The sequence below is a fragment of the Ipomoea triloba genome, chromosome 15 (genome assembly GCF_003576645.1).
Source record: "Ipomoea triloba cultivar NCNSP0323 chromosome 15, ASM357664v1".
NCBI classification, from domain to species: domain Eukaryota; kingdom Viridiplantae; phylum Streptophyta; class Magnoliopsida; order Solanales; family Convolvulaceae; genus Ipomoea; species Ipomoea triloba.
Window position 1 is genome coordinate 24,222,117 of NC_044930.1, and position 16,933 is coordinate 24,239,049.

Here is a 16,933-nt window from a genome sequence, read left to right on the forward strand (position 1 = left end):
AGAAATTTAAAAAAAAAAATTGCCAAAAACCTTGTGGTCTAGTGGCACCTGATTTACACTCTCATATGGAAGGGAGTGGGTTTGAACCTCAATGGAGGCGACATATATTACATTGTAACAGAGATGAAGGCATGGTGTTTGATAATTTTTTTATATTTTACTTTAAATTGTCTTAAAAATAATATACATAAGCAAACCAATAATAACAACAACAACAAAGGGGAGCCGTTTGTATATATTGGATTTTTCGCATCGGAAATGAAAGAAAGAGAGGCGTTGAGCTCCTTTATTGAATGAGCTGAAATGCTTTAAGACTCAGGGGAGCCGTTTGTATATATTGGATTTTTTCGCATCGGAAATGAAAGAAAGATAGGCGTTGAGCTCCTTTATTGAAGGAGCTTTTTATATTTTAATTTTAATTGACTTAAAAGTAATATACATAAGCAAACCAATAATAACAACAACAAAGGGGAGCCGTTTGTATATATTGGATTTTTCGCATCGGAAATGAAAGAAAGAGAGGCGTTGAGCTCCTTTTTGAAGGAGCTGAAATGCTTTAAGACTCAGGGGAGCCGTTTGTATATATTGGATTTTTTCGCATCGGAAATGAAAGAAAGAGAGGCGTTGAGCTCCTTTATTGAAGGAGCTGAAATGCTTTAAGACTCTTATGTTAAAGGAATATTGGATTTAAGACTCCTCTATTATAGGAGCCGAAATGCCTTCAAATATTGCAGTGTATTTTTTTTCTTGTTTAAGGGCATTTTGGAAAAATAATTTTCTTTCTCAAAACACCATTCTCAAATCCGGTTACACACATCATTTTGAGATTGCTGCTCCAAATCGTTGAATACCAAACATTTGCTTCAACATTTTGATTGAGTCAAAACTTTGAAGTTGATTAGATACGCCATAATTTGGTGGATATGCCATGAACCAAACAAGGCTTAATTTAAAGGATGAATATCATTATTAGGAAACAAAAAATTATTTATAGATTCTCATGACGGAAAACACTCACCACATGTCATGATCTTTTTGATAGAAGAAAAAGAAACAAATAAAATTGTGACCCTTTTTTTTTGTGTGTGTATTCTATTTATTTGATTCTATGGTGAATGCATATGGTGTTTAATTTTTATATATTTTTTTATTTATTAGATTATGTTGTGTGTGTGTATAATATAACTAGTTTTATACGCGCATTGCGCGAATGTGTTAATGCCCAATGTTTATATTTAAATAAATATTTGGAAATATATCAATGCAAGATTATATAGGAGAAGTTTATACATGGGTAATTGAATGTCGAATTTTTTATTTAAATATCTAACTCAAAGTATATGAATCCAAGATAATATAGAAAATTCATTATAATTATTACTAAAATAAATGTTTGCAACCTTGTAAAATCGATAGTCTAAATATTTGGTCTAAAAATGATAGTCTAAATAAATACTACTTTTAATTTGAATTTTTCTAAGTGTTCTTAATTCTCTTTTGAGTAACATTGTCATTATCTTCATCGTTACTATTTGTTCTTTTCATTTTTGTTGGTAGTGTGTTATTTGCAATTCGGATATTGTTGGTAGCATAGCAACGAGATTATGATATAAGAGCTATGGGCTTTCCTTTAAGTGTTCTGCTTGGGGTTCATTTGGTTCAATCATTATTGTTGAATGAGTTATTGTGGATAAAGAAATCCCCAGTTTAAGAAAAAAGATTAAATTAATTAATAAAAATTTAAAATATTATGTATTATAAAGATATTAAAAGGTAGTTTCTCGCTTCAATTTGTTGGGTAATGGATTATTTGAGTACTTTCATTGTCAACAAATCTCCCAAAGTAGTTAATATGATTAATTTCAAACTATTCTTTTTTATTTTTTCATGGTATTAAAGAAATACATATGTATCATTTTTTGGTGTAACTACTAATTTATTAATTAATTCAGTAAGAGTAAAATAGAGTGATTCCGCTTCAATTTGTTGGGTTATTATTTGAGTACTCTCTTTGTCAACCAATCCCCAAGTAGTTAATATAATTAGCTTCAAATTATTTCAAAATTTTTTTCATAGTATTAGTAAATAAATATATAACATTATTTTGTACTATAACTTTGATATTTAATTACAAGATATTGTAAAAATAAGATAATGGACAATGTAATGAATATCAATTGATAAATTTGAATGTAAAGAATCTTTGCATGAGAGAAAATAAAGACAATATAACTAATAAAATTATTTCTCTTATTTAATTTAATTTTTTGATAATGAATAATTTTTTCAAATAAAGGTATTGTAGACACATAATTCTAAATTAAAGAAATACATATGTATCATTTTTTGTTGTAGCTACTAATTTATTTAATTTAATAAGAGTAAAATAGAGTGAGAAACTTAATTATGTCAAATTTGATTGAGATGAGGTCCGAACCTAAAACCTTTCTTATAGAAATTAATGGGTAAGTTAAAAGTTAGCGGAATATTAACGGAGAAGAGAATATTTAACGGAAAACTTAACGGAAAATCATAAAAGTAAGGTTAAATTAGGTAATCTCTATTAATAAAATCATAAAAGTAAGGTTAAATTAGGTAATCTCTATTAATAATATCATAAAAGTAAGGTTAAATTAGGTAATCTCTATTAATAATATTATAAAAGTAAGGTTAAATTAGGTAATCTCTATTAATAATATTAATCTGAATTATCTTAACCATCTATTTGATTAAATAATTCATCTGAACTATCCATTGATTAAATAATTTGACCGCCATTTTTTCTACCCATTTTAGGCCTAACTCTCTTTGGCTCTTATTAGTATAGTAGATATATGGGATATTAACATTTTGGTCCCTCAAATTTTTTTATGAACTGTCAATGTAGTTCTGGATTTTCAATTTCAACCAATTTGATCTTCAAATTGACAAAGTTTTAAAAATGTAGAAATCACCATTTTGGTCCCTAAAAGTGTTTAATTGGCGAAATTTAAACAATTTGATGATCAAATTGGTTGAAATTGAAAAGTAGGGTCTACATTAACAGTTGAGGGACCAAAATGGTGAACAACTCTATAATATAATATAATACTTATAATATAATATAACATAATATACAATGTTGCTAAAATCCTGCCTAGGCGTCGGCCGACCGCCTAGCGTATCATCATAATCGGTGGTTTAGGCAGCCGCTTAGTCGGCTAATTAGATATTGTTCTTTTTTTTTTTTGCTTCTTCTTCTTTTTTCAATGAATTATTTCACTCAAAACGATATTGTTTTGAGCAAAATAACGCTAAATTGTTCAAACTCTAGATGTTTTTATGTTAATATTTTAGTATTAACTATTAAAGTATTAAATAGTTTATAATTATTAGTCTTACAAATTTTTAAAAATAAAATAAAAAATATGTTGGCGCCTAGGTACCCCGGGCGCCTAGCAATTTTTTCAACCATGGTAATATAACTATATTTTAACAATTAGTTTTATGTGAGGTGGATATATAGTTTAACTTATGACAGAATAGATATTGTTTCGCTAAAGCTCACTGATCATCATATGAATTAATGACCGTTTTGGTCCCTCGATTATGTCGTATTATCAAATTGGTCACTCTTAATTTTGACCAATTAAATCCTCAACTATTGATTTCGTAACCATTTTGGTCCTTCGTAATTACACAAATTGATCCTCGATTAGTTTGACGGAGGACTAAATTGGCCGATTACAAAATCAATAGTTGAGGATTTAATTGGTCAAAATTGATAATCGATAATCAATTTGGTAACTACGGCATTGTTGAGGGACCAAAACGGTTATTAATTCTCATAATAATAAAGTAAATTTTTTTCTCAATCTTGATCTTTATCAAAAGATTACAATGGATATATAAGAAGATTCTTTGTCGGAAATTAATCATTATTCAGATTTATATTTTATGAATATTACTACTATTATTTTTTTTATTTTGGAATTTATTATACATATTACGAATATTTGTATTGCTTTAGAGTATTCTGTTGAAAAAAACTTATATCACTCCCGTTTTGGATATTATTAAATGTTCTTCAAAAAAATTTTGTTATTTGTATGAATATTTTGTTTGATAACAACTTACACATCATGTTTTTTTTTTAAATAATAATATTATAGTTGTTATAGAATAATATTATTTAAAAATTTTATGTAGACTAGTATTTATAATCTTTTAAAAACATATTCCAATTTTATTATTTAAATCAACTATACACTGAAATAATATTTCTAAAATTCATTACTTGAGCGAATCAAACAATAGAATACTATTCATTGTCTATTCAATTCCTTATAGAATAGCATTCGTATCCCATTGAAATTCGAACCAAACATGTTGTAAGAATACTTGTAGCATTACTTTTTAGTTTTTAAGAAACATTTAACTAATTTGAGTTAAAAACTACAAAGCATCATTGTATGAACACATTGATTTTTTTCTTATATAGCGGAATAAAAAAATAAAATAAACAACACAGTTAAAGAAACAATGGTCATCCCACACTCACACTATCCGTTATTAGAAGCGAGTTAGCCCCACCAATGAAATCTTCACAATTCACAAACTAATATGTCCCACAATCACGTGTGTTACCATCTAGTTTGCATGAAAAATAACGTATCCATGATATGATTAACGTAACAACTTCAACCATCCTTGCCAGCTAATGAATTGCTATAATGATATGCAAATGCGGATTCCTCACGTTACATCTATACATCCCCCCCTCCCCTCCTCCCCCAACGAATCACTTTTGAGTTCACACAGTGCTGCATCCTCTATTCCAACATTACAACAATCCATGATAAATATATCAATGTTTTACCGACATGCTTGCTGTAAAAATTAACAAGAGGACAATGTTACGCGAATATACATTTTTAAAATTTCTATTACATAAATAATTTATGAAGGAAATTAGTCAATTAACAAATATCGGATAAATATAAGTAAAAGTGATATTATATTTCTCTCCTGGAATTACCTTTTTACATGCATTTTCTTATGCTATACTATTGATTAGCTCATTTTTTATATTTGATTAATAAATATACATCTCCTCGTAGTTGAGTCAGTCAATATATAATGAACATGAAGAATTTATTATCGCACTAATATGCAAATATCAATGTGTAATTTAGGAGGAGAAAATATTAAATTTTGAAAAACATAAATTTGATATATATTACATGTCAAATTGTCACGTAATATGTAATGAAAAAGTGTAATTTAGAGAGCATTGTCACTATTCAGTAATACTTTTTTTGACTGGTGGCCAGTTAATTTAGACCAGATAGTCCAACTACCCATCAAACAGGTGTTAAAAGCCCAACCCTATACCCACACATACTCGCACTCTCTCTCGGCCTTATATCACTCTTTCTCTGTTTCTCCTACTTTTGTCACTCCTCTTTGTTCGATCTCTGGTAAGTCTTCTCAATCTCTCTCTACCGATTCTCAGTTTTCCTGCGCTTCATTCTTACAGGTATGGATATGTGCGTATTGATGTGTGTTGTTACACTCAGACGTGTGTATGCATTTTGTGTTATCGTATCTAGTTTTTGCTTGATTTTGTTTGGTGGTTTAAGCGATTGTGATGTTTCCTTTACGGTCTGCATTTGCTTGCTAAGGAATCGGAGAAAACAATTGAAAATTGCATTTCGAGTAATTGGACTGATCCGTGGACTAATCGGAGTTGGTGTGCGTGTTTTGTTGTTTTGATTGTGTTTGGAGGCATTTGTGTTGCACGATCGGGAAATGTGTCATGATCATCTCGTATATGATGTGTAAATTGAGGATGTTTTTGTATGTATTTTTGCCTTGAAATGGAATGCTAGGAGCTCATAGCTAATGTTCTAGCATTTGTGGCAGTAACGTTGAAATGTATGTTTAATTTGATTCTCAAATCAAAGTGTGCAAGTATATGCTCACACCTTTTAGAGTTATGAAGAGTGGATGTGCTCAACTTTTTCACTTTGGTTGGTGTTGCAAAATTTTGGTTGAATATCTCCCCTTTTAAAAGGACTTGATTAATTTACCTGTTTTAGGAATATACACACTTTGGACTGTTAATATACTATACATGTTGAAATTCATAGAAAATGCATCTGTTTTTTTACAAATCTGCTACTTAATTGTGTTTGGATTTCTTTCCCACTTGGCTTTTGTTGTGAAACCTTTTCTCCTTTGCTCCCTTTTTGTTTCAGCTATATTATTCATCGCTGCCCATATGGACCAGGTAAAATGCTTCTTATTGATACCCTTTGTTGCTTCTTAGTTATTTTGTGTATCCTTGATCATGAATTTTGAGAAAAATGCAGTATGAAAAAGTTGAGAAGATTGGCGAAGGGACATATGGTGTAGTATACAAGGCTCGTGACCGAGTAACAAATGAAACTATTGCACTTAAGAAGATTCGACTGGAGCAGGAAGATGAAGGAGTCCCTAGCACTGCTATCAGAGAAATATCCCTCTTAAAAGAGATGCAACATGGAAACATTGTCAGGTATGCAATGTGATGTGCCACCTTTACATTTCCTAACGGTGAAGACTGTAATCGTAATCACAACCACCAGTCACATTATATCTTCACCATTGTGTGCTTGCTTACAGTAGGATCTATTTTATGAATTTCTGAATACACTACAACGTAAACTAAAAATTCATGCAGGTTAAATTGTAGTCAGTGATCAGAAATGATATAATATGATTTCCTGTTGTTTCTTGTCTTCTTATTCTCCCAGTTATTGTGGTGGTTGGTTAGATAAAACACCAGTCACTGCAATGTGGGGGAAAAGGGTTTGACACAATACAAAACAATCATGTAAGTGCTATAGGGTTTATTTTCTTTTTGCTCAACATGAGAGGCCTCATTGTAGAGGTTCTGAAAGGGGTAGATACGACAAAATGGGGGTCAAACTTGTTAAAAGCAGAAGGCGTGTGACAACAAATTTTCTTGCCTTGGTGAGGCACAATTGTGTGAGAAAGCGGCTGCTTCTTGGCATAGCGACAAAGCCACAAGGCACAGCCAGGCCATGCTTTCTCATGAAAAGCACAGTCAACTCATAGGTCAGCGCCAAAAATAAAAAATAATAAAATAATAAAAGACCTGAAATAGGGTTCGCGAAGTCGCAATCTTCTCTTCTCCAAGCTGTCAAGACTTTAAAGGGCAGCTCGCTGCTCACCACTGCCAGAAATTACGGTTCACGATGTTGCCTCCAGCATCTCTTCGGTGGTTTAACCTTGCTAGTGGCCAATGAAATCGCGGTCTCACACTCTCACTTGTACCTTCAACAGGAGTACAGGAAAATGAAATAGCCGTCTCACTCTCGAGTCTCGCAAGATGAAATTATATATTTTTGCTCTAAATTTTGACCAGACTCCTGAGTAGTCTAGGTTCCTCTGTTTCGGCCAGTGAAGTATTCAAGTAGTCTCAGACTCCGGTTTTTCTGATATTCTGAATTTTTGATTAAAAAATAAAAATTCTAGGTTTCTCTGTTTTGACTATTTCAGCCAGTGAAGTTTTATTTTTAAAAAAACTTTGAATATAAATCTGTAATTAAAAAAAAAAAAAGAAACTTTTATAAAACTGTGACTTTTGTTTTATAAAGCTTTAAATCTTTTTTTTTTTTCCTAAATAATTTTACAAAGTTGTCATTTTTTAAATGTCATTTTGCATCACTAATTGAGTAATTGTTATTTTTTGGGAAAGTGTTGCATAGTGTGAAAAAATTGCTTCTCTTTGCACTTCCGCTTTAAAGCAAAGCGCAGCCTCGTCCCTATGCTTTTTCGCTTTATAAAGATTGGTGGCGGTGGGGATAGGGGTAATGCCAGATACGAGGATCTAGCCATAGACTATTGATTCTTGAAACATCATATGATGCTATATTTCTCATTTAACTACTCAAGGAACATCATGCTTTTCAACTATTTAGCTTTTGAAGTGTTTACTGTGTTTTTCTCTTTAATTGTGTTATCTACAGAGACCTTTAAGTTCTATAGTGAAGATATATACATGCATATCATACTAGTTTTGAACTTTATGATTTACTCTGTTATTTTTTCAATTCATATCTTTGTTAGAAACTTCAATTTTGGTAGCAAACCTGAATTTCTATTTCTAGATTATGGCAGAAATGCTCCTTTTGGAATCAGCCCTCTATTTTGCAAACATTTCTACTTCCCATTCTTGGAGTCCAAGTCCCTAGATGATCTTATTGATGCTTGATAACAGGTTGCAGGACGTGGTCCACAGTGAGAGACGATTATATCTGGTATTTGAATACCTTGATTTGGATTTGAAGAAGCATATGGATTCTTGCCCAGACTTCTCCAAGAATCCACGTATGATAAAAGTGAGTAATCTCTTTATGCCACTTGTGGAGGTTGGTGCACAATGTGCTTTGAAGTAGGATGCATTATAATTCATATTATGTAGCAGGTTCAAGTGTTTCATTTAATCTGTTGGGCAACAATTGGAAATTACATTTAAACCTGATGAATCTTTTAAAGTTTCTGTTCATAGTAATGCTATAAGAGATTTTGGGAACAGTTAAACTCCTAGTGTTGTTTATTTGAAGGCTGGTTTTTCATCTTGAAAGACTGCAATAAAAAACAAGTTACCTGCTCTTTTCTTGGGGGGTTAAGGTGAGGAATAGCTTGCATAAACTAATTAATTAACTGAAAAGCAAGGGTGATGCCCCAAGGATAAAGATTCATACATTTTAAGTAATGCAGTTTGAGGAAACATGATATTCAATTTACCTACTCAGGCTCTCATGTGGGTGTGTAGATCAAAGAATTTGCTCACTGCCAATTTTTTGTTGGACTTCTTTTTATTGATGCCTATTTATTCATATATTGCAGATGTTTTTGTATCAAATACTCCGTGGAATTGCTTATTGTCATTCTCATAGAGTCCTTCATCGAGATCTCAAGCCTCAAAATTTATTGATAGATCAGCGTACGAATGCATTAAAGCTTGCAGACTTTGGTTTGGCTAGAGCATTCGGCATTCCTGTCAGGACGTTTACTCATGAGGTAGGTGTTTGACTGGTTGTGAGTTGTCTATATGCCAATATCTCATACTGGCTTCCGGCGTTCCCTTATAAGATCAAAGAGAAAAGTAGTTTATGATGCTCATGTGAACAGAACTAGTTTTATATCTAACCTTAGCTTATGAGTTTTTCAGTATTGTAAAACAAAAAGTATCATCTATAGTCATATTCAAAATAAACCATTTATCCCTTGCTGCTAAGGTTTTGTTAAACTACATATTTAGAAATGCTGTTAATCTTGGATAGATAATCTTCCAACAGTTAAATAGCTAATTTACTCCTTTTTCTTTTCCTTTTTTTCTCTTTCCGTTTCCAGGTGGTAACACTATGGTACAGGGCACCAGAAATACTGCTTGGATCACGACATTATTCTACTCCAGTTGATGTGTGGTCAGTTGGTTGCATATTTGCTGAGATGGTGAACCAGCGGGCACTTTTCCCCGGGGACTCAGAAATTGATGAGCTCTTCAAGATTTTCAGGTTTCACATCTTCTCCATGTTTTTTCTTTAATGAGTTATAGAGATCCTTCTTTACCTTACCCCTAATTCTGGGAAAACTTGGGAGACTAAAAATTTGTTTCTTGAAGAGTTTACTCTAAACATTGTCTAAATCTATTATGGAAGGAAAAGCAGTAACACTTTTTCAGAGTGGAGTTTTAGCAATTTGTTTCGTTTATGTTTTATGTCATAGTGGTTTGCTTAGATGTTATAATTCTCCAATTTTATTTTTATGAAGAGTGATGGGTACTCCTAATGAGGAAATATGGCCTGGCGTGACATCTCTGCCTGACTACAAAAGTTCCTTTCCTAAATGGCCCGCTAAGGTAAGTGTTGGGTTCCTTTTGGTTTTATGTTTGATCTAGATTCTTTTTTTTTTTTTTTTTTTAATAAATATTTTTTAAAATTATTTTAATCTCAATAGTTAGAACTTAAAACCAAAATTTATTCTATTGTATATATACTTTTCAGGATCTAGCAACTGTGGTACCAAATCTTGATGCACCCGGCCTTGATCTCCTCAGTGTAAGTAATACAACTTTTAATTAAAACAGAGATGGTAAATTTATTGGATTTTATATCTTGAAACATAATAACCAAGTATTCTAGTTTTCTGTATTTTGCTCTGGCCGTGGTATTTTGATTGGCAAAAGCCTCTCCCCTGAAAAGTACATTTTTTAACAGTAGTATATATATATTGTGCACAAATGCAACACTGGTGTGAAAATCTTCTTATATTTCCATATTATTAGAGACTTTGAAATTCATTGCAATGAGTTGTTTTCCTTTTTCATTGAAAAAGTTCAACACAAAAGTTACTATGAACAATGTACTTGTATTACCAAAATTGGATTAAAAATGTTTCTAATCTAATGTGTATATATGTTATGGTTTCAGAAAATGCTCTGCTTGGACCCCAGCAAAAGAATCACTGCTAGGAGTGCCCTTGAACACGGGTACTTCAAGGATATTGGGTTTGTCCCTTGAAATTTAGTTCTATCCTGAATACATGTGTAAAGCGGAATGCAGTCTACCTTTTTTTTGTTTTGTGGGCCAATATATATTAGTGGTTTATCGAGTTGTCAACTTGTCATCATGCCCTCTCTTGGTTAAGGATTGTTCTGGTACAATTATTTTTTTTCCTGTAATTTTCAGTTCAATATTCTTGTAAGAATATGCTTGTTCAAAGACACTGAATTGTTTTATCCTCTTGAATAGATTGATTTTGTGTGCCACCTTATTGTTGTACTCAGTTCAATTGTCTGGAAAGTCAGTGTTCTTGATTGTTTACATTTTGTGTTGTGTCATTATTTTATTCGTTGGACTGACTGGTAGAAACTAAATCCTAACTTCTAAGATTTGCACAGCCACTAGTTGTGTTTGAGCTTTGAGGCATTTGCTCGATCTTGGAATAATGGCTAAATATATTTTGTCTATAAAGTACTTTCCACAGGTCTAGTTGATGTGGCTTGAGTAATTTGCCCGTGAAATTACAAATATGCTGTTATTGCCATGGTGTCTGAGCTTCTGTTCAAACTTTCCCTTCCAGATTGAGGTACCTTGAGCTAAACTCTCTCTTCAGAGTTATTATGCCTGAGAAATTCTGTTCTGATACAAACAGACTATCTACCCATTTTTTGTTTGATAATGTCTATAAAGCATGCTAGTAAGTAGTACTTATTTATTCTGGTATGAAAATGTCAAATGGACAAAATGAGTAGACTGTTAGTTGTACATATTTGTAAGTTGTAACAGATACACATTACAGATGAAATTACAACAAATTTTTATTTTTAGGCATTACATACTTACGGATATGGTTACATACACCTTCATTGTGAAATTGATACAAAAGCCTATATAAACACACATATTTGTACTACATTAACTTTAAAAATAGATTCTGAGAAACAATACACAGAAATAGGGACTACATTATTGGCCCTTTAAAGTGACAGCACACAGAAAGTAGAATTATTATAAAATTATATAGGATCTATCAGTGGTTGTAGCCAAGCCTGATTGGTTCAAAAGTTCCCCAGCTTGGCTCTGCTAACTGAAACCAACCAAAACCCCATCTTAATACACTTAATTGAAGTGCATCGAATTATCTAGCATTAAAATTAAAAAAAAAAAAAAACTTACTGTACAGTGCAGAAACTTCGGACTTCTTCAATAGGCGCAGCCTCTTAGCCGAAGATATAAACATGCTGTAAACATATTTGTTTATAGAACCAAGTAAGACTATGAATTATATATTAGCCAATCTAGAGCATATAGTACATGGATCACCCCATAAGATTTTGTGAATTTGTTTATAGAACCAAGTAAGACTATGAATTATATTAGCCAATCTAGAGCATATAGTACATGGATCGCCCCATAAGACTTTGTGAGCTCTCCAATTGCTTGGTTAAGACTTAAGAGTCCTAGGTGAATAGGTCATATCATATGAGGTGTGTGCACAAAGCTGGTTAATGAATGAGTCAGCCTCTTTGGGTAACCTTGAGAAATGAACGAACTGTGACCCTATAAATTGCTTAGATACCGTAATATGCAGTCCTTTTTGATATTCAGTAGAGTATAGTATTGCTATGGAATTAGTGAAGTTATAAGTGAGAAAAACTAGTGCTTACTGCCAGGGAACATCACCAACTAGCATTCTGTCTCCTTCCTCATCTTCATAAACTAGTGTATATTCCTTGCTTCCTGTTATTCCACTGTCAGCTTGTGCAGTTGCTTTATTTCCCTCTAGATCAGCCAAATCATCTCTTTGAGCTAGAACCAAAAATGAAAATTAAAAATAGAAGTCAGATAGAATGGTGTTGGCTTTCTGTGATATGTTGTTTTTGAGATTACCAGCAAGAAGTCCTGTGAAGAGTGCATCAACACCTGAGTAGAGTGCTTCATAATTGTCATAAACTGTCAGATCAACTTTTCTTCCTATGGGGACACCCTCCATGTTAACCTTCACAAACAGAGCATCTCTAGGCTTTTCTGAGCTACCATCATCTTTCTCCTCCGTGATCATACTAGTCATCTTTGGGCTTGTTTGCTTCAGAGAACCACTAGCTGTAGCGTTTTTTCTAGACGAACGAACTGGGGGCCACCCGATGACTGGGCTCTTCTCGAGCCTGCAGTTTTTGGCGCTCCTTTGATCTTGTGCAGGCGAAGTCCTATTTGTACCTTCATGTAATATCCCTCTTTTGGCTCCAGGAAGAGAAAGCAGAGGAGGTTGTTCTTGCCCCGGAGGAGCAAGCCTAAGCTCGAGCTTTCTATTCTCTAAGATTTCATGTTTTCCATTGCTCTCACTCGCGGTTCCTTTAGGGATCGCATAGAGAAACTTGGAAATCTCTTCCATTCTGTTGTTTTATAGATCGAGAAAAATTGAAGGAGAAGAGACAGTTGTGTGAAGGTGAAAGAGTAGTATGAAGTGAAATATGTAGTTTGTGTTGCTTTCATAGATATATAGGATAGTTCTTTTCCTGTTACCAATTCCCTTTTGGTACATGTCAAAGGTTGGTTGTGTACAGAACTACAGGAAGTAAGGTTAGATCATTATTCATTCTTTTAGATTAGACAGGATGCCAGGAGGCTCATTCTATACATACAGCAGTCATACACTGCACTTTTATTATGTGGGTGGACGGGATTTTGGAGATCACACCGTCCAACAATGGTGGAGGCTATAGAAATAAGTTTAGTAAGCTTCAATTAGAAAATACCATGGGCAAACGGTTCGAATCTAAAATAATATATTATAGATCAAAATACAATACTGATTAATTAGATGAGATACGAATATTCTATTGTATTTTGAAATGTATGCAGAGTCATTTCATTTGGCACACTATCAATGGTGCTTCCAAATCATGGATGGTATGAAATGATGCTACTAAATTATGCATGTTAAGTCATAACATTAATCTTAAAATTAATTAATAATTATGCATGTTAAGTAATAACATTAATAATCATTAAAAGTTTTGCAAATTTCTAGTATGATGGACAAGCCATGTTTTCAACAAGTAATCAAATAAATAGTTTTAAAAAAAATAATTGGGCTGTTTAGTCAACTGATTCTAGCGCCTTATGTAGTTCTTCCACTACTGTCTAAGATATTTTCTTGTATAATGACTATAAGTTTAACATTCTTGTATAATGACTCTGTTATTATGAAACATTTCCTACTAAATGGTAGTTAAATAAATTTTAAAAAAATCATGTTTTCTTTGGATACATTGTAACATTGAGATTTTTTTTCTTATTTTAATGAGCTCAACCCAAGTGATGATGGGAAATCTTTTAACTAAACCCACATTGCAAAAAGATTTACTTTTGATAGAAGAGAAGGTGGATTGACCTTTTTAGTCTTCTTGCTAATCCATGCATCCCCTCCTCATAGCAACAATAAAAAAAAAGGAAATAAGATTCTGATCTGAAGCACTAGCTAAATGTGGCAATATATATGGTAGGGTATTTTGTCAGTCTTTTGGTTGGTCTTCCACTGAGAGACTAAATGGTCAAATGGCTAATGAGAACACATTCAATTCTATTACTAGTACTACTATTCCTGTACTGTTAAGCTTTTGTAGTTGGAGAAGGTGAACAGGGGAAAAGTGAAACAATCACACTGCATGTGAGATAGTATATATCTCTCTATACTAGGGATGCCATTATTTGTGATTTGTGCCACATTGCATTCTCTCTACTGTTCTTTTGCATCTTTTGCATGTGCTTATGATTATTCTTTTTGGTGTCTGTAAATCGGCCACCATCCGGTTTTGTCTCATATTACAAAAAGCCTGCATGCACCAATATGATGCAAGAATATATATGATGGCAGTTTGATTTATGATAAAGAATTTATAAGGAATAAAATTTAAGTTTCATGAAATCAAAATGATGGTCAGTGTTTGATTGGTGGGTGTGATATGCTTTATAATTGAAACTCGAAGGAATTCATTTTTTCCATCAATTAAGAATTTTTTTAACTTTAAAATTTGAAAGTCCGATCCTATCAACCAAATAAGTTGTTAGAGCATTCGTTCTGATTAGTTGGGTTTTTGGGTGTCAACAAGGAGATAGGGAGGAGAAAAAAGAAAAGAAAATAGAAAAAAAAGTGAGCTTTTCTTACGAGCCCAAAGGGTCCATGGAAGACACACTCTCGTTGGAAGTGCGAGGTAACCACAAATTTTTTATTATTATTATCAAAAACTGTGAAAAATTAACCCTTCTTGTAGTGGACTGAGCCCCCTCCACCAATCTCTTTCTTTCTCATCCACCTCATGTGATTTGCCTCATAAATGGGGGGAAACTCATTAATGGAGTTGCCCTAATTTGAAAATTTGGATGGTTACATTTTATATGTTTATAGGATTTACGTTTTAAACTTCTCTAAATAGCTCATACAATAGGTTAATTTAAACAAGTTCAATTCTAAATCACCTGTAGTGTAAATTAAAATGATTCGCATTAGTAATGCGTTATTATATATGTGTACCTTTTTTTTTTGAAAACATATATGTGTACCTTATTCAACATGAACTTTTAAAATTCAAAACCCCATCTAACCCATTATTTGGTTTGTAATGTCACATGTTACAACAAACATCGTATATTTTGCAAATTAAAATTGTATGTCATTCTTTGCATTTAGGAGCAAAAGCTAAGTAAGGATGGGAAGAAAGATATATATTTTTTCAGACCATAAAGCTTCTTGAGCAGGTCCGTACCAAACTAATCTCCATTCGCACCGTACCGATCTAATTAAAGGACAAAGTGCTGGCCAGTTTGATTTTTTATACGAGAAAGAGTTTGAACTCCCGACCTCTTTTAATGAATGAGAGTGCATAGCAATTCACCCCAACCAAGCTGATCAGGGAAGAAAGATATTTGTGGATGCTTCGTCAGCAGGAGGAACAAAATAACATGCGAGCTTCCGAAAATTTTGCCAAATAATTAAAATATAAATCACTTTTTGATGATGGAAGGCATTGACAAAGCAGGCTTTCAATTCAATTGAAGCTGGTGAATAAAAGCAAACTAAGCACGCGTTGCATATTTGATGGATGAGTAGGATGCCTCCTGTCCTCTGTTTTTCTACCATAGTGCATTTTTAGCTTTTTCCATTTCTCTCTCTAATCTCTCTCCCCATTCAAACTTCAATGGAGGCAATGGAGAAGTTCAATGAATATTCACACCAAATATAATAATATTTCCCATGTCCGTTACACCTTTCACCACTACATATTATTTGTTGATGGGTTTGTTTTGCTACAAGGGTTATGATTAAACATTCATTTAACTAAGTAATAATTAGTTAAACATTTATAAGTAATAAACTAGCAATTGTTTAATAGTTTGCTAAGGGTTTTTTTAAAGTGTTAATGCTGTTATTGGAAAGTGAATTTTGCCAAAGTAATGATGTAAAAACTTGATCTCGAATGTCTGGTTGGGTACTGAGGCCCTTTGTTTATACAGTTGCATATTTCATCTCCTAGCTACAATCAATAAGAAAGGAGCTGAGAACTCTGCTTGATATAGATGATGTGTAGGCTGTGCATAATTTGGTAAAAAATTGATTAATTGATTGAACCGACAAATTTCAGTTACATTAATCATTTTTTTAGCTGAAATATTTTAGTTCGATTAATGATTGACGATTTTTAAAAATTTTAGTTATAAATTAATTCAATTTGAAAGTATCAGTTAGCCGAACTATTAGTGTGTGTGTGTGTATATGGATTCCCGTGTGGTTGATTGGCTCAGGTGCGATTGTGTGGTTAAATCTGAGCCATTGATTTTGTCTAAATCAATGTTAAGGATTAACACTGATAAAAAAAATATAAAAAAAACGCTGTGAAAATTTGGCCTTTTTGTATTTAAGTCAAATTTAAGGTGCGCGATTTTTCTTCTTAGAATGCATGATTTTTGTGCGTAAGGTGAGTGATTTTTGTACTGTATAGCTTAAGGTGCGTCAGGTGTTGAAAACTTAAGTGCACGATCTAAAGCTTTAGGTGCATGGTTTTCCTTCCTAAGGTGAGTGATTTTTCTTCTTAAGGTATGTGGTTTGTGTGCTTAAGGTAAGTCAGTTGTTAAAACTTAAGGTGCGTCGGCCTAAAGCTTTAGGTGCACGGTTTTCCTTTTGTGTGATTTGTATGCTTAAGGTGCGCTAGTTGTTGAAACTTAAGGTGCTTGGTTTGTGTGTTTAAAGTGTGTCATTTTAATGTTTAAGGTACATGGCTTGTATATTTAATTTGCGTCATTTTAATGCTTAAGGCGCGTCTTTTTGAGTAAACCGCACTAGAGCAAGTTCCCATACCAGAACTCATCCATATATATAT

The 16,933-nt window shown here is 32.8% G+C and overlaps 2 protein-coding genes across 4 annotated transcripts; one reads left to right on the forward strand and one right to left on the reverse strand.

Moving 5' to 3' along the window:
- Positions 1-5,361: 5,361 nt before the first annotated feature.
- Positions 5,362-10,824, forward strand: LOC116006966 (cell division control protein 2 homolog A). 2 transcript variants are annotated; one of them, XM_031247510.1, is made up of 9 exons: positions 5,362-5,459; positions 6,240-6,271; positions 6,354-6,538; positions 8,267-8,387; positions 8,899-9,072; positions 9,406-9,569; positions 9,826-9,913; positions 10,059-10,112; positions 10,485-10,824. In XM_031247510.1, exons 2-9 carry the CDS (start codon positions 6,263-6,265, stop codon positions 10,572-10,574), a joined length of 885 nt encoding a protein of 294 aa, XP_031103370.1. In that variant the 5' UTR covers positions 5,362-5,459; positions 6,240-6,262; the 3' UTR covers positions 10,575-10,824. The 2 variants fall into 2 exon arrangements, with proteins under 2 accessions (XP_031103370.1, XP_031103371.1); XM_031247511.1 differs by having other exon boundaries at positions 5,437-5,518.
- A 525-nt stretch (positions 10,825-11,349) lies between these two features.
- On the reverse strand, positions 11,350-13,163 carry LOC116006967 (auxin-responsive protein IAA28-like). 2 transcript variants are annotated; one of them, XM_031247514.1, is made up of 4 exons: positions 12,480-13,163; positions 12,224-12,365; positions 11,733-11,797; positions 11,350-11,643 (listed from the first exon to the last, which is right to left on the reverse strand). In XM_031247514.1, exons 1-4 carry the CDS (start codon positions 12,946-12,948, stop codon positions 11,615-11,617), a joined length of 705 nt encoding a protein of 234 aa, XP_031103374.1. In that variant the 5' UTR covers positions 12,949-13,163; the 3' UTR covers positions 11,350-11,614. The 2 variants fall into 2 exon arrangements, with proteins under 2 accessions (XP_031103374.1, XP_031103372.1); XM_031247512.1 differs by having other exon boundaries at positions 12,447-13,151.
- Between the last annotated feature and the right edge of the window lie 3,770 nt (positions 13,164-16,933).

Excerpts from the sequence above, each read along its gene's own strand:
- LOC116006967 (XM_031247512.1), bottom strand. The coding sequence starts at position 12,948 with ATGGAAGAGATTTCCAAGTTTCTCTATGCGATCCCTAAAGGAACCGCG. Across the intron at positions 12,366-12,446 it reads CTTCACAGGACTTCTTGCTG|CTCAAAGAGATGATTTGGCT; the intron begins GTAATCTCAAAA and ends TTTTGGTTCTAG. Across the intron at positions 11,798-12,223 it reads GTTGGTGATGTTCCCTGGCA|CATGTTTATATCTTCGGCTA; the intron begins GTAAGCACTAGT and ends ATATGTTTACAG.
- LOC116006966 (XM_031247510.1), top strand. Across the intron at positions 8,388-8,898 it reads AGAATCCACGTATGATAAAA|ATGTTTTTGTATCAAATACT; the intron begins GTGAGTAATCTC and ends CATATATTGCAG. Across the intron at positions 9,914-10,058 it reads TTCCTAAATGGCCCGCTAAG|GATCTAGCAACTGTGGTACC; the intron begins GTAAGTGTTGGG and ends TATACTTTTCAG.